Source organism: Myiozetetes cayanensis, unplaced genomic scaffold (genome assembly GCF_022539395.1).
Source record: "Myiozetetes cayanensis isolate MyiCay16 unplaced genomic scaffold, myiCay2020 scf13, whole genome shotgun sequence".
NCBI classification, from domain to species: Eukaryota; Metazoa; Chordata; class Aves; order Passeriformes; family Tyrannidae; genus Myiozetetes; species Myiozetetes cayanensis.
This window is the reverse complement of record NW_026086937.1, coordinates 22506785-22529565: the sequence shown is the minus strand read 5'-3', so window position 1 is coordinate 22529565 and position 22781 is coordinate 22506785. Positions and strand designations below refer to the sequence as shown.

Here is a 22781-nt window from a genome sequence, read left to right as displayed (position 1 = left end):
TCCCATCCCAATCCCCATCCCAATCCCCATCCCAATCCCCATCCCAATCCCCATCCCAGTCCCGATCCCCAGCCCGATCCCAGTCCCGCTCCCCATCCCCGATGTAGCCCCGCTCCCCGCGCCGGGACCCCCGGCGGCCGAGGCAGGTGAGTGCTCTCGGGGGGATCCCTCCGGGCTCGCACACTTTTTGCCTGGGAGAGGAGTGGAGGTTTTGTTTTTTGTTTTTTTTTCCTGCCCGTGGAAATCCCACCCTCCAGCCCCCACGGGAGAGCGTTTCCTGTCTGGTTTGGGGCGCTTGGAGCCGCTCCCTGATCCCCCTGCCCGCTCCACACCAGCCGTGCAGAGGGCTCTGCTTTTCACTCCTTTTAGCGTTCCCCCTGCCGTTTGTGAGAACAAGTTTTGGGCAGGAGTTCTGACGATTGCCATCAGCGTCCCGCAGCAGGGGCTTACAGGCATTGCCCCATGGCCTGGGCTGACTGCACCAAAAGAACTCCTCGGTCCCTGGACAGCACATTTCTCTCAGCATTTTTAGCGTTTTGGTGTAAAAACGTCATTTAGCAAAGTGTATGTGTTCCTAAAATTTAATTAAAGACATTTTTCCCGCTTATTCCCCCTCACCCCCAGTTACTAGTGTTCTCTGCTTCCAAGAAAACACACAAGGTGCACATCATGAGGAAATGCTTCCTGGAAATGAGGTTAAATTGAAATGGGGTTAAATATGAACACAATTAACTCGCTATAATAGAGCTTTATAAAACATTTAGGTGCAAGCGTGGATTTTCAGACTCGGTGTATTGCTGTAGTGTGCTAACGGGATGTATTGCTCATGTTGTGCTATCTGCAGGCAGCTATGGGAATTATACTCCTGCCAACCAGACCTGCCTTCAGGCTTGGAAACATCTCTCCTGAAGGGATTCCCAGGCTGGATTTGTGGACACACCAGCCCATCAGATGAAGCGCAGGAGCTCTGAGGACCAGCAGAAACACCCGTGAGTACCAGCTGTGGCCATACCTGTGCACAGAAGGCAGGGAGCCAGCCTTCCCCCTCATCATGGAACCATGGAGTTGTTTGGGCCAGAAGAGACTTTGAAGCCCATCCAGTGCCACCTCCTGCCATGGGCAGGGACACCTTCCCCTAGCCCAGGCAGCCCCATCCAGCCTGGCCTTGGCCTCCTGCAGGAATTAACCTGTTCTGAAGTGATTTCAGCAGTTTCTGGCTTCCAGGGGTGGGAGATGCTGTTTGCCTGTCAGGTGGCAAAGTCTGTGCTGAGCAGGGTTCTCCAGCAGGAGTGGAAGTTAGTCCTGCTTTGTTGGTAAAACCTTAAACCCATGGCATCCCTGCCCACAACAGGGGCTGGAACTGGAGGGTCTTTAAGGTCCCTCCCAACCCAAACCAGTCTGATTCTAGTAGGTAACATCACTTTTTAATCAATGTTACCAAATATGAATTTTCTTATTAAAGAACGTGGTTAGAGTTGTATAAAGTAGTTGGAAACCGTGAGGAAGATTAAGATTGTCTCAGGATTCACATGAATCACTGTCTCTGTCCTTGCCCAGATTTCTTCCTTCTGCTCATCTGGGTAAATGTGTGTTGTGCTGTGGTGGGCTGTAACTCTGCTCCTGGGTTGGGTTTACATGGCAAGGATGCCGTCATCTGGGAAGGAAATCTGCCCAGTGACCATCTGTCTCTCCATCAGGATGAAGCAGGACATTGTTTTAGGCATGGAGTGATGACAGATCTTCTTGGAAAAAAACAGATGAGCACTTTGCCCTTAAAACCCCCCTGGCACTGGCAAACTGTGGCTTCAGGCAGAACAGTGTGTACAGCGAGATGTCACTGCAGCTTCGTGCTCTGAGTGCCTCAAAGATACTCCTCCAAAAATAAACAGGGCCACCAGTTCCTGTCAAAACAATTCCAGAGTTTGTTTAAGTGCCTAAATCTGCATCTTGGCTGAATCCTCATTCAGAAGCTGTTGGGAGCTTGAGGTATCAAAATCAGAGGAACAATTGCTCTGTGACCCAACAGCAAAAGATCTGCTGATAATAGGAAAATTAATGCTGTTGTCTTTGTAACTTATGAATTAGGTTTCTTACCAAATTTCTTCCTGAAGCACAGAGGCAGTGATAAATAAGCTGGCAGTACATGCATTATCTTTATTCTCTAAATTTTATCTAAATCTCTAAGCTGGACTGAGCTGAAAATTTTAAATGAGGGCAGTGACATTTCCCAGCAGGATTTATTTTGTCTATTTTATTTTGCTGCTTATCTGTGGGAAGTGTAGACTCCAAAACACCTTTGTGTTGGATTGGAAGGTGGAATCTCCAAGGCAGGTGATTAACAGGAAATGTCTGCTCCTTAGCAAAGTGTTTGTCATCCTCTGTGCTAATATGAATCATAATGACTTTAACTGCAGGAGAGTAGGTTTGGATTAAATACTGGGAAGAAATCTTTCCCTGTGAGGGTGGGCAGGCCCTGGCACAGGTTGCCCAGAGAAGCTGTGGCTGCCCCTGGATCCCTGGAAGTGTCCCAGGCCAGGTTGGACGGGGCTTGGAGCAACCTGGGCTGGTGGAAATGTCCCTGCTCATGGAATTTATCATGCAGCAAGGGATTAGTGTGCTGAGTTTGGGATCAGCTGATGGGGGATTGTTAAAATACAAAGGAAAACCTCCTTTGGATGAGCACTGGTGGCACTCATGAGCTGAGCAGCTTCTCCCTCTGTGCGGTAGCTGGGTGGGTGAGAAGCTTTCCTGTTCTCCCGTGTGCTGTGCTTTTCCTGAAACGTTCTGTGGTGTCTGAGGTTTAAAACTGGAGCCATAAGCTGTATTATTTTCCAGCCAAATCAGTTGCCAGGTTTAGAACCCCAGGATGGGTTGGGTTGGAAAGGATCTTAAAGCTCACCTCATTCCACCCCCTGGCACGGGCAGGGACACCTTCCACTAGAATGTAGTCCCCAAAAGAGGTACCTACTGTTTCTAAAAGCTGGGAATGGCTGGATTTCCAAGGCACTTGCTGTATGTGAAGGCAGCTCAGTGTTGCATATGTGACCCATTTTTGATGTCTTGAAATGGTCTCAGCTGCTCCAGTTTCCTTCTTTGGCACTTTTAGGGTTCTTGTGGTGTGGACCAAATGAATGAAATCATGTCTAGGAATAGATGCAGGGGCTGGTTTGCTCAGGTAGAGCCTGGAACTGGCCCCACTTTGGAAAAGCAGTGTCAGAGGCACTGTTTGGAAAATAACCGTGACATAAAGGCAGTCAAAGAGTTGTTTCCCTGTGGGACACTCAGCCCGGGTCTCTCCAGCAGCAGATCAGGGGTTCTCCCCCAGTGCCCACCCTGGGGATGTGTGAGGTGATCTGCAGGGGGATTATCCCGCTCCGGTTCAGCAGCCTGAGTCCCTGGTGGTGGGAGGGAATCAGCCAGATGGGATTTCTGAGTCTGCAGTGTGTCATCCTGGCACCCACCCACCACTGCTGCTCCATCCCTCGGGGCTGTGGGAGGATCTCACGGTGCCTGGTGCCACTCTCCACCTGGGAGTTCTCCTGGGTTTCCCATTCCTGGAGCCTTGAGCTTGGCAAACACCTGGACTTCAGCCACAGCACAATTTTACCCTACAGTGTGTAGTCAGAAGAGTTGACCATCCATGTGCTGATGCTCCTAAAATGCTGATCTAAAGTAAGGAGGATGAACTGAAACTGAAGAGTCATGTGAGGAATGTTTGGATGAGGGAATAAAAGGGGGTATTTCTGACTGTTCGTCTTCTGAGTGGGTGGAGATGAATCCATCCACAGGAAACAGACTTAGCTTTGGGTTTTCCACCTGGCTCAACCTGGTCAGAGAAAATTCTGCCAGGTTTTCTTCAGGTCTTTGTAGAACCAGTGTTTTTACTGGGGAGCTAAAGGTTTGCTCCAGGGAGCAGCTCTTAGCTGGTTTTCAGATGTAAAATACACAGCACTGTCACCTTCCAGGCATTCTTTTTTAATTTGTTGGGATTTTTGGTTGAAGAATGGACTTTGTTTGCATGGAGATAGCAAACTGTCTGTCTGTTAGATAGAACTAACTGGTGATTTTAGAAAGAATTTATATCCTAGCTGGCCAACACTGCACTTGTAAAGGAACATTCCCCTTCTGTTTAAATAGGAGTCAGCCTGAAGGAGCAGGAACAAAGCACTGCCATCCACACAGTGCTGCTTACCTGGTGGCAGGATCCACCTGCTGAGCGTTCCAGAATCATCCTTAAAAAATCTCAGAAGTTCAGTGGTATTTTATGGTTCAGTTTGTATTAGCTAAGGATTGGTAAGTGCTGCCTTGGCCTCAGCTGAATTTCCAGTTTACATGGATTTAAGAGACTTCCACGAGAGGGTGCAGCAGTTCAACAAAATGCCACCTCAGCCAAATGAGCCTGTCCCCACTGTGGGCATATTTCCACTCAATTTATGTATTAGCTCGTGTATTTACAACAGCTTCCAAACTGGATGGATGCTTTAATTAATCAGTTTAATGCCCCAGAGCATCTCTCCAGTCTGGTACTTTTTAGTGCACTGTTGTTACCCGGTCTCAATTCCTGCCTGATAGCCTGCAAATGCTCACTGCATGCATTTTAAAAATAAAGTTTAGAGGGTTTTTTAAAATATTATTGTTTTAGTTGTGAAGCATCCTTGCTTTGCCCCTCAGACTGGAACAGCTGCAGAAGGAAACTCCATCTAGAGAGCTGAGCTGTGGAGAAACTGCTCATTTGAGTGTGACTGATACCACTTTATTCTGTTTCTATTCTGTGATAAATGATTTCTTGTTCCAGAAGATAGCTGGGAACTCTCAGTAATGATTCAGCTTCCATGGATACTGTTGCTGTCCTGATGTGCTGGAAGCATTCAGATGTTGTGCTGCACACATGGGCCAAGGGTCGAGGTCCATCCCTTGCCTGGGACACTAAAATACCTCTGCAGAAATGATTAACTCTTAACAAATTTCCAGGAAAAGGGCCCACTTTTGAATAGTGTTCCTCGTCCAGATTCGTGAATCAGAAATCACTTCCTGAGATAGGATGGTCTGGTAGTGAAATAACCAGGTGTGGTGACAGTCCTGTGTAATGTACCACTGGCTTTCCTGAGAAATGCTGCTTTCACCAAACTTAGAAACAGAATGCTGTGCTTTGGAAACTTTTAGCTACTAGTATAAGATATGAAAAGAAAGGGAATTTGAGACAAAGGCAGTGACTGTGCTGCAAGTGTAGAAGTTGGGTCTGGATTCAGAAGGTTTCATTGATAAATGGGAGCCACAGAGATGAACAGAATGAATCAATAGAACAAAAGTAATGAATAGAAATTCATTAATGAATGAGTCTAATGAATGGAAGATTTCACCTTGACACGTTTGGACCGTGCCATTTCTGCCCTCCTCATCCTGAGGACAGAGCACAGCAGGTGGAGCCCAGTAGGTGTCAGTCCAGCCAAGGCTACAGGTGTGAATAAAGCTTTGCTGCCTCCTCCCTTTTCATTGGTGACATTGGTGGCATTATTCCACCCTCACAGAAACACAGCCAGCACTTCAGAGGTTCTCCTTTCCCATCTGTTAATTTTTAATAAACGTCTGCATCACTGACCTGTCTCTTCCCGGGGTGCTCACCCACCCTGGCTCGCTGGCACAAGGGTAGGGCTTGGTGAGGTATTTGCTGGTGATTAGCATTTGTGTCAGGCATTGGTATGGAAAAGCACAAATCCAGGCATTGGGAGCAGCCCTGAGGAGAAGGATTTGGGGACTCAACATACCCTGAATGGCCATGAGCTCTGGCACCCAGAACCCCTGTGATCCCCCAGCGTGGACAGCAGGAGAGGGGGGTGTTCTGCTCCTCTGCCCCCTCAGGTGAGACCCCCCTGCAGAGCTGCCTCCAGCCCTGGGAACAGCACAGGGAGCACGTGGAGCTGCTGCAGAGAGTCAGAGGAGGCCACAGAGATGCTCCAAGGGCTGGAGCCCCTCTGCTCTGGAGCCAGGCTGGGAGAGCTGGGGGGGTTCACCTGGAGAAGAGAAGGCTCCAGGGAGACCTGAGAGCCCCTCCCAGAGCCTAAAGGGGCTCCAGGAGAGCTGGAGAGGGACTGGGGACAAGGGATGGAGTGACTGGACACAGGGAATGGCTTCCCACTGCCAGAGGGCAGGGTTAGGTGGGATAGTGGGAAGAAATCCTTCCCTGTGAGGGTGGGGAGGCCCTGGCACAGGTTACATGGAGAAGCTGTGGCTGCCCCATCCCTGGAAGTGTCCAAGGCCTGGCTGGATGGGGCTTTTTGTTAGTCAGCAGCACAGAGCTGTTTGTTGACTTGTATAAAACACCAGAAAAGGACAATCAGCCTTCCTGTCCTGGGATGTATTTTAGGGAGTGAAGAATGTTCATTGTGCAAAGGTTGAGGTAGAAAAGGAGGTTTCCAGTCACGAGAAAAAAATGTGTTGGAGCCTGAGAACTTTGTTGTTTTAGCACAAACATTGAAGTCAGATGTTTCCCCTCTTTCATCCCAAATCAAGTGTGCATGCTGATTATCCTGGATTTGCAAGGCAGAGTTGTAGATTGCTGCATTCACTCTGGTGCCCTTTACCATCTGAAGGAAATAATTAAAGCTTGCATTCTCTTGCTTAAGATTTAAACATGTATTTAAAAATGAGATCATGCTTTCACAGTGGTCAGAGTTTCTTCCTATATTTGTGTGGGGGAGCCTCAGAAATGGGTGTACGAGGGTCTGGTGTGCTGTGATGTGTTTCCTTTAATTATACATTTGTTTGGAGAAGGATGGTTATTGCAGCCTCCGTCTTTGCCCGGTTCCATCCTCCCACTCCCCCTGCAGCGGGAGCTGTGCCCACCCCAAGTGTGTCGTTCAGCCATATGTGCCTCTTATTTATACCTCATGCGTGAAATGAGCTATTCCAGAGCGGTAATTTCTGTTCTGGTGATGGCAGATAAGTACGTGTGTGTCTGTGTGTGTGTGTGCAGCTTCCGTCCCTGCTGAGGATGTGACACATCGCCCTCACCCTGCCCCGCCACGCTCTGCTCGCTGGGGCCACGCAGGCTCTGGCGCTGCGGCTGCTGCTTCAGACACTCAAGAGTTCAATTAATTTACAGATGATAATTTGTTTTCAGCTCCTGCAGATACAGATGCCACCTTTACTGAGCCTCTGTTGTGTCATTCTCTCTCCAACTGCATTGGAGAGAGGCTGTTTACAAGGGCCTGGAGTGATAGGATGAGAGGCAATGGCTTCAAACTGCCAGAGGGCAGGGTGAGACTGGATATTGGGAAGGAATTCTTGGCTGTGAGGGTGGGGAGGCCCTGGCACAGGTTTCCCAGAGAAGCTGTGCCTGCCCCATCCCTGGGAGTGTCCAAGGCCGGGTTGGAAGGGCCTGGAGCAACCTGGGGTGGTGGAAGGTGTCCCTGCCCATGGTAGGGGGTGGGACTGGATGGGCTTTAAGGCCCCTTCCAACTCAAACCAGTCTGGGATTGTGTGATTCTGTGAAGCTCCATTTTTGTAATTTGTTGGTAGAAGTGCCATATTCTGCCTGGAGTATTAACACAGCATTTTCCAAGTGCACTGTGCAGCCTGTGCCACCTTAAAATGAGTTTCTTTCCATATGCCTGTATGTTCTGTATGTGTAATTCCATAAAGTCACTGAGCACAAGGAATGAAAGACTGGCTTTTCAACTAAAACAAGAGCACGAGTCGTGGAATCCCAGAATGGTTTGGCTTGGAAGGGACTTCCAACCCCCTTCCATGATCCCAGGTTGCTCCAAGCCCTGTCCAGCCTGGCCTTGAGCACTTCCAGGGATGAGGCAGCCACAGCTTCTCTGGGCAATTAATACAATAGGTGTTCCATCAACACAATTTTTACCTTCTGAAGCTGTTTACTTCTTTATGAGTTACTTTCTTTGGCCAGGTCAGTGCTGCAGATGCACTTGGTCGTGGCTGGTGTCCGTGTGAATGGCTGGCCGGAGCTGTGGAGGTTTGCTCCGGGAACAGGCGGTGATTCAGCAGCCAGGCATGTCAGGGCTGCACGGAGCGGCTGAGCCGCCCTGCTGTGCTCTCACACACGCACAGCCCGACGGGGACAGCACGGCCGGGGACAAAGGGAGCTTAACTCTGCTTTGAACCAACGCCACCTATAACACACTGGGTAAATAAATAGTGGCTGCCTGTAGTGTGTTATCACAGACTGGTTTGGGTTGGAAGGGAACTTAAAGCTCCTCTCATCCCATCCCACCCTTGCCATGGGCAGGGACACCTTCCATTAGATAAGGTTGCTCCAAGCCCAGCCTGGCCTTGGACACGCTTCCAGGGCTGGGGCAGCCGCAGCTGCTCTGGCCAACCTGTTCCCCGTCACGCTCGCTCCTGCCGCGTGTGTCAGGGCGGTGGAGCAGGGCCCGTGCCGGGGGGAGCGTGTGGGTGCCGGGCTGAGTCAGGGTGACTTTGATCGGGAGGGGCCCCCCGGCTTTGCCTCTTAGTCACTGCCGAGCGCGGCCCCGTGCGCTCCGAGCTGCGGGAGGCTCAGGTGCCGTCCTGAGGACGGGCTGTTCCCGGCGCTGACACGGCTCATTCCCGGCGTATTCCCGGCTCGTTCCCGGCGTGTTCCCGGCTCGCGTGCGAGCCCCGCGCACGCAGCGCCGCTCCCGGGGACATCCCTGCCTCCCTCCCTGCCTCCCTCCCTGCCGGGCTGAACCGAAACGCTCGGTGCGTGATAAATGAAACGCGAAGGCGCCTCCTGGCCCGTCGCTGCTGGGGAACGGCCCCGGGCGGCGCTTTCGGTTCTGCCCGCCGAGAGCGGAGCGGGCGAGGCGGGGCCGGGCGGGCTCTGCCGGGACGCGCCGACCCCGGGGGGACCGGCCGGGGGGCGGGGGAGCGGCCCGGCTCCGCCCCGGCCGGCGCTGCCCTGCCAGCGCTCCCGGCAGCGATATTTAAACCGGCGGGGAGCATGTGAGCGGGAGCAGAGCGAGCCGGGGCGGGAGGCGGCGGGATGGGCGGCCGGACACCCCCGGCGGGGCGGTGCTGAGCCCGGGACCCCCCGCACCCCCCGCGCTCCGGCGGGACCGCCCCAGCCCGCGGGCGCTGCTCAGGTGCTCGTCCCCCCCGCCAGCGGCTCTCGCCTCCTTTATGATCCTTCCCGCGGCCAGGAAAGGGATTGTCGTGCGGAGATCGCCCGGATTTGGGTCGGGACGCAGCAGCCGCTCCGGTAGGTGCGAGCGGGGCTGGGCTGGTGCGGTGTCCGCGCCGTGCGGTGCCTGTGCCGGGCCGGGGGTGCAGGAGGGGCGATGGCGTGCGATGGCGAGCTGGGGGAGCGAAGCCTCCCACCCAGGCATCTCGGCTGGGAAAGGCGGCGAGAGACCGAGCATCGCTGCGGGGACCCTGCTCCGGCTCGTCTGGGATGGGGGAGCGCCGGAACGGGAACGCCGGCAGAGCCTCACGCTCGTCCTTCTCGCTGCTTTATTTTTAGAGGCGTTGGGGGATTCGGCTCCGCTCGCTAAGGCAGTTCTTTAAAAATAGCAGCGAAACTTAAATGCTGATCAAGGGAGAAATGTAAATGTTGAAATAGCAGCAAGGATATGGCTGAACGAGATCAGAAGTCACTTGCTCAGCTCCTCGGCACAGCAGGGACTCCTTGAGCCCCGGGAGATCCTCCTGCTCGATGCTGGGGCTCTGAGACCTGGGCTGGATGAAGGGAAACATCCGATTCCCTTCGGAGTTGAGGATTTTTAAACCTTTGGAGTTACTTGAAGGTGCCTTTGGTGGTTTAGAAGGAGAGTTGCCTGCTGTGTCTGTGGAAGAATTACAGATAAACCATTGACTTCGTTTATCTGGCAAACATACACCAGTTCCTTTAAATCTGATCTAAAAATGGAAAAACCGGAGAGATACAACTTTTTTTTTTTTCTTTTCCTGGCAATCCTGACGTGCTGTTTCCCAGGGAAATGGAAAAGCCTTACAAATGAATGTTCCAAAATGAGGAAGACTCAGTGAGAAATTTTCCAGAGCAAATCGTCAGTAGTGAGAAATTATTGCCAAATTTTCTCTGTTCTCTGGGATTTTGTTTGGAAATGAGAAGTTGCTTCGCTTGGGATGCGTTTATCCAGGAAGTAATCCTTAATGTCCTCCAGTCTGAGCGTTGAGGCTACGGGCGAGATTGAAGAGGGTTTAATTAAATGTAATCAAATATTACAGGATTGCTGATTAAAAGGCATAGCGCTTGCTGTTGGTGACGTCCGAGACACACTGCTTATTTGTACCTTAAAAAATATAATTCTGCAGCTCACAGATGATTTCCCTCTCAGTTCCTGAGTAACTATCACCCTGTAGCTTGCTGCAGTGCCCGGTTTTAATTCCTGTTGCCCGGGCGAGAGGTGTCACGGCAGGGTGACGGTGCAGCTGAGTCAGAGGAGAGGGAGGGTCAGGGCACGGACAGGGCGGCAGCAGGAACGGGCTGGAAGCACTGGAATTCCTCTGAAACACCCCCAGGGTTAAATCCTGGCCCTTGCTGAAGTCTCCACGAAGTTTGCCCTGGGTTTACGTGCAGCCAGTGGTTCTCTGGCGATGCTGCCGGTGGAGGTGGGAGGTGGCAGGAGGGAGGATCTGAGCGAATGGAATGGGAATGTGTGGGTTTGCCTCTGTGGTGGGAGAAGAAATGGTGCAGGAATGCCCGGGGTGTGCTGAGGACACTCGGGGCTGTGTGTCTCATGCTCCTCAGGTCCGGGTGTGAGGGAGGCACAGGAATGAGCGCTGTCCTGTTGGCTTTTGTGGAATATAATGAACCAAAAGTGCTCTTGTTTATAGAACATCCTGACAAGGAGGAGGCGTCAGACCATCCCTCTTTCCTGCCCACCCTCGGGGGACTGTGTGTTCGTGCCTGAGTGTCTCAGAGACTTCATGTGCGGGAAGATGAGGAGTGTGGGTTTGGGATTAATTAGCCTGAGTTTAGCTGTTTTCATGCTTTACGTGCCTAAGGGCTCCCCGCAGTCACAGCGAGGGGAGGAGTTTGCTGTTGCTGGCTCGAAATCCTCTCCAGGGGTGATCTTGTTCGTGTCAACCATGAGCAATTAGAGAGATTAACTGTCTTGTTTTCCTTTCTGCCCTAGATTGATTCTGGGGAGGCTCTGGGACATTTGAAAGTGGTTTGGAGGGAGCGAAGTCTGTGTGTGATGGACACCGAACCCAAGCCAGCGTGTGTGGTGCCCCAGGCTCCCTGCCCAGGGATGAAGTGCCCTCCTTCAGAGGACTTTCCTCCTCAGGTGAGGCTGTCTGAGAAGATACCACCAGTGAAGCCTTGCTTCAAGAAGAAGCAGCAAGTGCAGAAGAGACTGGACCCACAGACCCTGCGGGCTTTGCGGCCGATCTTCACCAGCCTGCTGGGAGCTGGGACCTTGGAGAGGGTCTTTGTGCCCCGGGGCCAGGGTGGTGGCCACAGTGATTTATGTGAACCTGCTGTGAAAAAGACTCTGGACCTCAGTACTTCTTGCCCCCAAACAGAAAATAACGTGACTGTGCTGGTGCCAAGAGCTGCAGATGTGCAGGGTCAGTTGCCAGGAGCCCATCCTTCCCCCGGGCATCCTGAGCAGGACAGCCGGTCAGGAGAGCGAGGCTTCTCCCCAGAAACTCCTGGAACTGCTGCTGATAATGGTAATGAATCATTCCAGGATCATCCTTTGCACCCAAGCGCTAGTGATGGTGCAGCTTGTCCTTTGTTCCCTGACAAGGTTCTGGAGAGCTGCACGTCTGGCTTGTTCCAGGAGAACAGCTGTCCAGTGCAGTACAGCTTGAACCCGAGCAATAAATTCAGTGCTGGGATATTCCAGGGTAAGAGTGAGGAAGCTTCTCTGGACCTGGTGTTCGAGCTGCTGAACCAGCTGCAGTATCACACCCACCAGGAGGACGGCATCGAGATCTGTGTGGATTTTCTCCAGGGCACTTGTGTTTATGGCAGCGACTGCCCCAGACATCACACGGTCCTGCCCTATCACTGGCAGGTGAGGAGGACAGCAACCCAGACCTGGCAGAGCGTGACCAACGATTCCCAGGAGCACCTGGAGAGACTCTACTGCAACCCTGACAACGACAGGATCAAAGTCAAGTATCGGTAGGTCACTGAATTTACTCCCTTGCCAGGAAGGGTGCAGAAATAACAACAGGATGTGCCTTCTTTTATCCTGATGTTTGTATCCAAGTGTGTTATAAACCATGGGATGATGTTACCTGATTATTATCCAACGAGTTTAACCCTGGGACAGTGTTACCCGATTAATACCCAACAGGTTTCCCTCAGCAGAAAGTCCGTGCTCACCTATTAAAGCTGTTACTTGGGCACCTGGAAAGTTCCTTGAGGTTGAAAGACTTGGAGCGTGTGAAATAAGGAAACTTCAGCTCTGCAGAAATTCAGAGGCTATTGTGGAATTCTGTGCTTGTTCTTGACGTTCCTAATTAGTCTTTTTTGTGTGTTAGAGAAAGTGGCAGCCTGACAGAGCCTTGGCAGGGCTGGGGCCAGGGATGACAGAGCAGTTGCTTTCTGTCACTGTGAATACACTGTGCACTCCCAGCACACTTTCCATCATTCCATTCCAAGCAGCCAAAATCAAAGGGGGGGTTCTTGTCACTGATAATAAATGGTGGTGTTTCAGCTGATTCCCTGTGAACAACCCCACAACACCAGCAGAAATGCTGATCGTCCCTAAGCTGTCACCTCAAGCATTAAAGCAGTTATTAGAAGTTGTTGTTTCCTCTGCACGGAGTCGTGTTTATCGACTCATTGTCTAAAATTAGCCAGCAGCTGTTGGGTCGCCCTGGTTGTGTTACCAGTGTGGGCTCGAGAGCTGAAACTTCTTCAGCTTTTACGCAGCAGGTTCCCTTCTGAGGAGCAGTGGTGAGGCTCGTGTTTACAGTTCACCAGAACTGGCTGGTGCAGGGTGCAGGCTGCTTTATTTTTCATTTCTGGAGGAAGTGCACAGTGCAGATGGGGCAGGGCAGATAAGACAGAAGTTTGCCAGCCTGGTGCAGCTCGTGCCAGTTCAGACACCTGTGTAGTGAAGGCTTCCCACTGCCTTTGCCATCTGAGTCCTTGGGGCTTGTGCTCACTGCCTCTCCTTCCACTTCCTGAAGGAATTCTATCCCTGCTTCCTTAACATTTTATTTTCATTTACTATGCTGAGGCTTCTCATTAGAGTAACCCAGTAACCCAGTGTAGTGCTTGAAGTCGCTGTTAATGTTTACTCTCACCTAACTTGGATTAGGCACTAAATCCAATCTTTTTCACAGAATCACAAACTGCTTTGTGTTGGAAGGGACCTCAGAGCCCACCAAGTGTCAGCCCTGCCACGGGCAGGGACACCTACCACTATCCCAGTTGCTCCAAACCTCGTCCAGCCTGGCCTGGGACACTCCCAGGGCTGGGGCAGCCACAGCTGCTCTGGGCAGCCTGTGCCAGGGCCTTTTCAGGGATGGCAATACCAGAATACAGGTACCCCCCACTGACAATGAACGAGGTGTAGGAAATAAGAATTACGTGTAATGGGGAATAATCATATTTTTTAAATCTTGTATAAGTGCATAGGAGATAAACTTTGCTGTATTTTACAAGAGAGAAACTTCAAATTCCCCACGTATATGAAACGATTTCTGAAAACAAAACAGCAAAGGCACAGATAAGGCCCGTGAAGTAATTTCAGTTTGACCTCTGTGCAGATGAGCAAGAAGTTTCCTTCTGGAGGCTGTATCACCAAACCCATGGCTGCACACGAGCTCCGTGTTCTGGAGGATGGACCTGGGAGTGATTAATGCTCAGGGAACAATGCTGGGTCACGGCTCAGTCAGCCCAGCCAGGGAAGGTGCTGCCCAGCCACGGCACCGCTGCAGGTTCCGGGCTGGTGGGGCTCGAGGGCTCCTGGGACGCAGAGTTTCAGTCTGTCTGACCCAGCTGGGAGGAGGCTGGGGGGTGTGTGCCAGAGACACGATGTTCTGGGACTGGGAGGGAAGGTGCAGGAGCTGCGTGGGCTCAGACACCCCGGAGTGCCGGGCTGAGCTCAGCCTGACGGAGCAGAGGCAGGCTGGGAACAGGCTGGGCCTGACTCTGCCATGAGTGGGTGTCTGCCAAACTGGAGATTGAGGCTGGATAGAGGGGAGAAATCCTTCCCTGGGAGGCTGGGGAGGCCCTGGCACAGGTTTTGCCCAGAGAAGCTGTGGCTGCCCCATCCCTGGAAGTGTCCAAGGCCAGGTTGGAGCAACCTGGGAGAGTGGAAGGTGTCCCTGCCCATGGCAGGGGGTTGGAATGAGATGGGCTCTAAGGTCCCTTCCAGCTCAAATCAGTCCACGGTTCTGTGATGTGTTTTCTCCAGGTGAAAGCCTACAAAGACAAAAACTGTTTTAACATCAGCATTTTCTAACTAAATTCTGCTTTGAGCTGCTAATTCCATAGCCTGCACTCTCCTTCCTTCTCTTCAAAGTCCTCGTGAAGATCTTTGAGTAGGTGCTACCAAATCATGCCCCAGTGCAAGGTTGGGAAACTGGTACAGATTTATGGTATCCAGTGTTGTGGAACAGGCAAGGGGCAGTTTCTGTAGCTCTTTTGTGTATTCCATCCCTTGGAAGAGCTCTGTGTGTGGGTGTCAGGGAGACCCTAGGACTGAAGCTGTGTTTAAGACTAGAGCTTCTGATCCCAAACTTTTAAGTTTTAAGGAGTATCAGGCTCAGACTTACTGAGGTTTTGAAGCAGGAGGTAAATGTTCTATTACACATCGTCACCGGTTTCTCCTTACGCATCATCAGTTGTGTTTGGAGACCCTGCTGAGCCCTGGGGCGTGAGGGGCTGGGGCTGGGGGTGCCTCTGCTGCTGGTGGGGCTGCTGGGGGTCAGCAGTGGGGGTCAGTGCCACCTGCTCCCCGGTGTCCCCGTGTGTGTGGTGTCCCCTGGCAGCCCAGGAGCGGGGCCTCTCCCCGTGCCGCGTTCCCCGGTGACGGCATTGTTTGTTAAAGCCATTAATCTGCCGTGGTCAGACGGGCTTTGCAGGCCTGTCTGCCCGGGGCAGGCGGCAGGAAACGCCTGCTCAGCACTTGGCATGGCCGGGAAGGGCCCTGTTTGCCCTGCTGGGTGTCCCGGGCGGGCAGTGGGGCTGTGCAGGTGTGACACTGGCACCCAGCGCTGCCCCACGGAGGGTTGGCCATCAGCTCAATTAGGGAATGAGCTCGACATTGTGATGTTCTTCAAGCAGCTATTTATATAAACCTTCCTGCCTCGTCATTATCGAGATGAGTAATGATGGAGATAATGCGTATTTGACATCAGTCATCTCAGTAACTTAAGGTGTTGCCTCTCACCTAAGGGAACGTGATCTGTAACAGGAGAAGTGGTAAACCTTGTTTAGTTACTTGGTAATGCAACTTCTTCAACCACTTCTCACAGCTTGGCCTCAAACGGAATATTTATCATAAATTATATTTTTTGCATCCTTAAGTCTGCCAGGTATGTAGAGCCACATACCAAGCTACCTAAACAAAAGGGGGATATCAACTTAAGCAGGTTTAAATACTCAGAAGCCCTCAGTTTTCTCCATGGATGGGAGGAGAGGTCCTGGAGAAGTTCCAGCTCTCAGTGAAGTATTGGAGAGAGCAATGGCAAGTGCTGCTTCCCAGCAGGAGATTCCCACACCAGGATATTTAAAGATGCTCTTTGCTAAGGGGAAATACTTGGCTGAGGAGCTGAGCAGGTTTCCCCACACACACACACCTGTCTAGTCATGCACATGTTGCTTTTCAAAACAAGCAACATCATTATGGATTACACAAGGATTTGTTTAAAACAACTCTGTGGTTCCTGACCCGTCAGTTCCCCCCGCTTTGGCTGGAAATTCCACCCGTTCTCTTGGCAAAGAGGGATCCCAACTCTCCTGACACAACAGCCTCTCCCTGCTGCTCTGATTTCTTTTCTTTTTCTTTCTCCTGTAATTTCTGAGAGTTTTGTGAACGGGCTCCTTCTAGGTAGAAGAGAAAGGCCAGATGGGAATGGCTCCAGTCAGGGGAAAGCAGGTGGATCCCCTGTGGGACATACCCTGCCTGGAGCCAGTCACTCAGCCCACTCTCCAGGGATGGAGCAGCCACAGCCAGCGGTCATTGGGTCACTCGGGGAGTTCAGAGTGGCTGGCCCATGGAATGGTTACATTTCAGGAGTTTCCTGTGTGATACAAACAGTGCCACAGTGAGATAAGGCTGTGCTGCTGATAGCACCGGAGATGGGGACCCAGCTGACAGTCCTCTGCCTGAGTTTGGGGGTTTGGAACTGCTTTGAATTCCTTGCTGGCAGGAATGCAGGAACAAAAGCCACGTGAAGGGATTTTGGAAGTGTTTGCCTTGTGCTGTGTAACAGCCCGTCAATGGGTTCCTTTTTGCACCACTTTAGAGCATCATTTGCATATGAAATAAAACTAATTGGCTCGTAGCTGTACGAACCTCGGGAAGCTGGGAGTGTGGAGGAGCGGCAGTGCCTCCCATCTCCCTCCTCCTGTTCCGAGTCCATGACAGGTTGCAGTTTTGGGAACAGCTGTCACCTGGCTGCAGGTCGAGGTCAGGCTGTTCCCCGGCTGCTCCGGGCAGCAAAGCAGCCCTCGCTGAGACAAAGGTTGGGATTGCTGCGAGGATTGCTCGCGGGAGGAGCAGCTTTTTTGGGAAGCTGGGTCTGTAAGGGATGATGTGGAACATTCGTTTTGGACAAGGGCCTGGAGTGACAGGACACAGGGAATGGCTTGCCATGGACAGAGGGCAGGGCTACATGGGATACTGGGAAGGAATCCTGCTGCCCCTCTCCTGGGTGTGAGGATGGTGAGGCAGTGATGAGATGGAGGCTCAGACGGTGTTTGGGGCTGATCTTATGAAGACAATATACCTCCAGTGAAGTTGGGTTTCATGCAGGGCTTTAAACACTTGGTCCCTCACCCAAAGCTGGACTCAGCCCTGGGTGAGTCCCTCACCTGCAGTGTCAGAGCTGTACACATCAGGTGAGACACTGCTGATCTGGGGTCAGCAGGGTGCGACTGCCTGACCTGTCTGCCCTGCAGTAACCGAGCCCGGTGTCAGCCCTGAGCACAACCCTCCTCCTGCCTGCTGGGCCCTCTGAAGCTGCTGTGGCCCCAGGGGCCACCGGGTTGCTACTGCTGCAGAGAGGAACTGGTTTAGTCAGAGAGGAAATCAGCAGCTTCCTCAGAGCTGGTGGGACAGAGCTGATGGGGCAGTATGAGCTGGGCTGTGCCACAGAGCTGATGGGGCAGAGCTGATGGGACAGAGCTGGGCTGTGGCACAGAGCTGATGGTACAGAGCTGATGGCACAGAGCTGATGGGGCAGAGCTGATGGGGCAGAGCTGATGGAACAGTGGGAGCTGGGCCGTGGCACAGAGCTGATGGTACAGTGGGAGCTGGGCTGTGGCACAGAGCTGATGGGAACAGGCTCTGGTTTCCTGCAGGGCCCCCCGTGCTGCCGCCTCACTGGTTTTCTGAACCTGTTTGCGGTAAGTGCTGACACGTCCCCGAACCCGGCAGGAGGGCTCGAAACCACATGTATTTTCAGAGCACTTACAAAACATGTTTCTCTGCTGGTCTGTTTGTACATGGCATTTGCAGAGTGTGTTGCCTTACTGAAGGGAGGGAGCCCGGGGGATTTGGGGTGAAGTTCTTCAGAGGGATGAAAGGAAGAGCCCAAACATTCATCTAAAAAATACATCCCTCTTACAGAAATACATCAGTGTTATAACTTGCCAGTCGAGGAACCTACTCAGTTCAGTGTCACAAAGACATGGTATCTATGTGTTATTCTTACATTTGGGGGCACAGAGCAGATATAACTTACTGGAGGAGCCAGGCTGTGCTGTTGAAAGTGCTTGTGGAGTTTTATTTTGAACTGAGCTGTTGTGCAGCACCAAATTTGGGGTTGTGTGCCCTGTTCTTCCAGGAGTTCAATGTGCTCATTCTCTCAGTGCAGATAGTTCCACTGCACTGCTTTAATTTGTAAACAGAGACCTTTTTTTGGTTAGCTGGTGAGGAGCAGTTCTTGAGAAATTTCTGTTCCCACCTCTGTCACAGAGTCTCTGTGGGACCTTTTACAAGGGCCTGGAGCGACAGGACCAGGGGGAATGGCTTCCCAGGGACAGGGGGCAATGGATGGGATATTGGGAAGGAATTTCTCCCTGGGAGGGTGGGCAGGCCCTGGCACAGGTTGCCCAGAGAAGCTGTGGCTGCCCCATCCCTGGAAGTGTCCAAGGGCAGGTTGGACAGGGCTTGGAGCACCCTGGGCTGGTGGGAGGTGTCCCTGCCCATGGCAGGGGGTGGCACTGGGTGGGCTTCAAGGACCAACCCAAACCATTCCAGGGTTCTGGGTTTGGGGTTGTGTCCCCCTGTGAACACCGTGGGTTCAGTGGATCACAGAAGGTGAGAATCCCGTCTTTCCCGTTCTCCCAGGGGCCAGGAGTTCTGCGTGGATCTGAACCTCATGAAGTTGTACGAGACTGCTGAGTTTGACCAACTGCGGCGCCTGAGCACCCCGTCCTGCCCCGGCTCCAGCTCCAGCTGCTTCACCGTCTGGAAGTACTTCTGCAGGGACCACTTCGGCTGGAGGGAGTACTCCGAGGTATCCCACACCTTCCCGAGCCTGTGCTGGGCTGGGAGCCGGAATTCCCTGCACAGTGGGTCACACACACGCACATGTTTGGGCTGCCGGAGAGAGCTGGGCAGAGAGCACCACAAATGACAGCTTGAGGGTGTCTGAGGAGTTTCAGAACTGGGTGTCTGTAGCACAGAGGACAAAGGCTGGCCTTTGAGGGTGTCGTTTCTCACCTGTGTGTTCTCCTCTCCTCGTCTTTCCCGGGCAGCCCGTGGTGAGGTTGATCGAGGAGGCCTCGTGCCGGGGGCTGAAGGAGGTCAGGTTTGTCACCTGGCACAACCAGTACATCCTCAACATCAAGGATGGCTTCCAGCAGAACGCCTGCTTCAGGAGGGAGATCAAGAGGAGGCCCCTCCTGCGCTCCTGCGTCGTGCTGATGCCCTTCCTGCAGTAGGTATCCCAGGAAAATGGGAATTCCCTCTGTCCTCAGGGTTGGCCTGCCCAGGAGAACCCTGTTCCTTGAGATGAGACAGGGAAACAGGCATTGCTGGGTGGGGAAATGGGCAGAGTCACTGAAAATCTGGGTCGTATTTGCAGCTTTGTCCGCTCTCCAAAATAAGATTTACCTGAGGAACTGCTCGCTGTCACTCACATTTGTAATGGACCCTGTGGATCTCAGGACATGGGGTGTGCTCCAGGTCTGCCAAGGCATTGTCCAGCTTTCAGCACCCTGCTCCATGGAAGGTGTCCTTGGCAGGGGGTGGAATTGGAGGGCCTTTAAGGTCCTTCACCCAAACCATTCCCTGATGGGGTTCCTGAGAGTCCCCACCCCGCCTGGTCACGAGGGGAGGGTGGGTTTGGTCACAGCCTCGAAACGTGGTGTTGGGAACATTTACAGATCTGGTTTTACAGGAGGGAAACCCCAAGGTATGAAAGAGAAACTGGAGGGTGCAGGTAAAAAACCAGGGTGGGCCTGGTGGTTAGAGCAGCCCAGTTCTGCACCAAAGCTCCCTTTGTTCTCTTTGTCCCAGGGCCTCCTCATGCTCACCTAAATTCACCAGTTCTTAGCAAGAACAAAAGAGTAGTTTAAATATTCATGGATCTGTCCTTAAGGAGTCAGTGTTGCCTCCACTTCCCACACAGTGATACCTGAGATGTGTTCTTTCCCTCCCCTCCCACCTGCTTAATTCTATTCTAAAACTGGGAAAGAATCCTGGAATAGAAACTGGGGGTGATGGTGCATGACAAGTGTTGACTTTTTAATTGCTTCCCCTGTGGAATAAATAATAAAAATATTTCACACTAGGCAGGAGAACTGAACCAAGTACATAAAGGGTTGCAGGATTTTTATTGGATTTGATGTCTTATTAATCCATGATGTTGGAAATCTCTGCTTGGTCTTCCAGTCCAGTGGGAGTGACTGAGGCCCTAGAGTAACATTTTTTAACCCGTGAAAGGGGGGAAACAAGCTGTGATATTTAATTGCTATTTTAATAATAACTCATACAAAAATCCATCTTCTGGGTTTCTGCTCAGCTGTTCATAACCAGGGAGAGGAACTTTGAGTTGAGTCAAATCCATGCAAATGAAGGGAGGGCTGGTTTTGGCTTGAGCAGCAGGTGACAACCACATGACCACTTCAGTGTTTCTGCCCTGAGAAGTGTGAGGGCTACCACAGTTTCCCATCTCTCTGATCCAAATCAAACGTGTTGATTTAAAAATAGACTCCTTGTTTTCCCCAAAAAAACCCACCATTTTCTAGAATCAAAAATCTCAACCTGCAGTCAGAAAATCCCATTAAACCATTTCTTGGTGGCACACGGCTCTTTCAGGCCCCTGAATCACTGGGAGCATTAAATATTGAGAGAGGCCCACCCTGAAGTGACAGTTCTGTATGTGTGATGTGTGAATGAACAGGGGGAGAAATCTCAATCCTTGATTTCATTCCTGGCTGGCTGTGGGCTTTGGGGACAGGATCCACCTTGTCCTGGCCAGCCAGTGGTGGAAGTACCTGTCAGGGCTTTAAGGGTGGGTTGGTCCCTGAGCCAGTGGCAGCTTTTCCCACAGAAATACTTGGGGAAAATACCCCTAGGTGGAATTTGGAGGTGTTTCCCTGTGTCCTTGCCCGTGCCAGGGAAGCTGCAGGGCTGAGCAGGGGGGCACAAATGCCACACTTGCCTCAGTGTGGCAGCTTCGAGACTCTGAACATCCCAGGTGGGTATTGAGAGCAGAGTCCTCCTGGTGTCCTTCCCTGGGTCCTCCAAGTGGTTTTTTTCTCTGGCACCTGTGGTGGTTCTTGGCCCCAGCTCCCTCCCTCAGCCCTGCTGCTCTCTGGGCAGCATTCCCAGAGGAGGGGCAGGAAGATAACCAACTGCAAATGCAAATCCACATCTGGCCTGTGCAAATGGCAGTAAGAGTCTTCCTGGGTTGGAAGAGACCTTAAATCCCCTCCCGTTCCACCCCCTGCTGTGGGCAGGGACACCTTCCACCAGACCAGGCTGCTGCAAGTCCCGTCCAGCCTGGCCTGGGACACTTCCAACTTAATCTTTTAAGACATGTTGGGGATGAAATAAATGTGATTAGAGGCTCTCGTGTGAGTGTTTAAGCACCTTTTCTCCTCCCCACAGGACCCTGGGCGGCAGCTCCCCGGCGCCCTCCCCCTGTGCTGACCCCGCACACATCTTATCTCCAGCTGCTGTTACCTCTCCCAGCTTCTATCCTGAAACCTGGATTTGTATGGATCCGTCTCAGGACTTCATCCAAGTGCCTGTTCTGAAGGAAGACAAAAGCTATAGAACCATTTATAACCTGTTCCACAAGACTGTGCCAGAGACCAAATACAAGATTCTGAAAATCCTGCGAGTGCAGAACCAGTTTCTCTGGGAGAAATACAAAAGGTAAGAGGATGGAAACACAGTTCTGTGATAATGGATGTTGGTGGAGCAGGAATTTTATAGGGGGAGCTTCACAGTTCTGCCCTCCCAGGGGGTGACACTGAGACTGTCAGAGCCGCGGCCGAGCGACCCGCACCGAACGCTCACCTGCCCTTCCCGTTTTCCCTTCCAGGAAAAAGGAGTACATGTCCAAGAAGATGTCCGGGCTGGACAGGCTCATGAACGAGCGGCACCTGTTCCACGGCACGTCGCAGGACGTGGTGGACGGGATCTGCAAGCACAACTTCGACCCGCGCGTGTGCGGCAAGCACGCCACCATGTTCGGCCAGGGCAGCTACTTCGCCAGGAAGGCCAGCTACTCCCACAACTTCTCCAAGCGCTCCCCCAGGGGCGTCCACTACATGTTCCTGGCCAAGGTGCTGACGGGCAGGTACACGGTGGGCAACCACACCATGCGGAGGCCGCCGCCCGTGGAGCCCGGCAGCGTCACCAGCGACCTGTACGACTCCTGCGTGGACAACTTCTTCGAGCCCCAGATCTTCGTCATCTTCAACGACGACCAGAGCTACCCCTACTTCATCATCCAGTACGAGGAGCTGGGCAGCACCGTCTCCATCTGAGAGCAGGGGCTGCTCCAGCCTTCCCGTTCGAGGACTCCTCCTCTGGCACCGGTTCCTGTGGGGGAACACAACCTGGGCGCTTCCTGACGGGTGGAAATGACTTGGGAGGGAGGAAATCTCAGCCTCTAGGGAAGGAAATCTGCGGTGACCAACTGTGCACTTGCTGGTCGATCCCCTCTGTGCAAATTGTACATATTTTTCCATTGTTTATAGTTGAAAACCTGTGCCTTTTGTTATAAAACACTATTTATGTTAGTAAATATTCATGTTTAAAAACGTGCCTGTGGGTGTGATTTCAGTGGAGTTCTGAGCGTGCTGTGCCCTGATCTCAGAGTTTAAGGATGGACCTTCCCAGGGAACCAGAACTGGATCATTTTCATCCCAAGGATATTAAATAAGAGATTCTCCCAACCACTATTTTTTATTATAATATTTCACAGAGACTGGGAGAGATCACAGAACTCCCACCCTGCTCATACTTTGGATTATTAAACAGGACAATACAAATAGATCTTCTCCTAAAATCAAGAAAATTAGGAAGAGATTAGCATGGTCCATGGGGAGGGGGATGAAAATGTCCTTTAATGTGACTTAATGTGGCTGATATTAATTTAAAATGACACATGAACATTGACAGGCTGGGAGAGCTGGGGGAGTTCACCTGGAGAAGAGAAGGCTC

At 52.1% G+C, this 22781-nt stretch overlaps 1 protein-coding gene across 3 annotated transcripts; it reads left to right on the top strand.

The window, feature by feature from the left end:
• The first annotated feature begins 9 nt into the window (after positions 1-9).
• Positions 10-22378, top strand: TIPARP (TCDD inducible poly(ADP-ribose) polymerase). Of its 3 annotated transcripts, XM_050308724.1 has the most exons (7): positions 10-146; positions 845-989; positions 11097-12094; positions 18447-18615; positions 18857-19038; positions 21216-21485; positions 21655-22378. In XM_050308724.1, exons 3-7 carry the CDS (start codon positions 11160-11162, stop codon positions 22100-22102), a joined length of 2004 nt encoding a protein of 667 aa, XP_050164681.1. In that variant the 5' UTR covers positions 10-146; positions 845-989; positions 11097-11159; the 3' UTR covers positions 22103-22378. The 3 variants fall into 3 exon arrangements, with proteins under 3 accessions (XP_050164681.1, XP_050164680.1, XP_050164679.1); XM_050308723.1 differs by lacking the exons at positions 10-146; positions 845-989 and adding an exon at positions 8931-9199; XM_050308722.1 differs by lacking the exons at positions 10-146; positions 845-989 and adding an exon at positions 9321-10100.
• Positions 22379-22781: the final 403 nt, after the last annotated feature.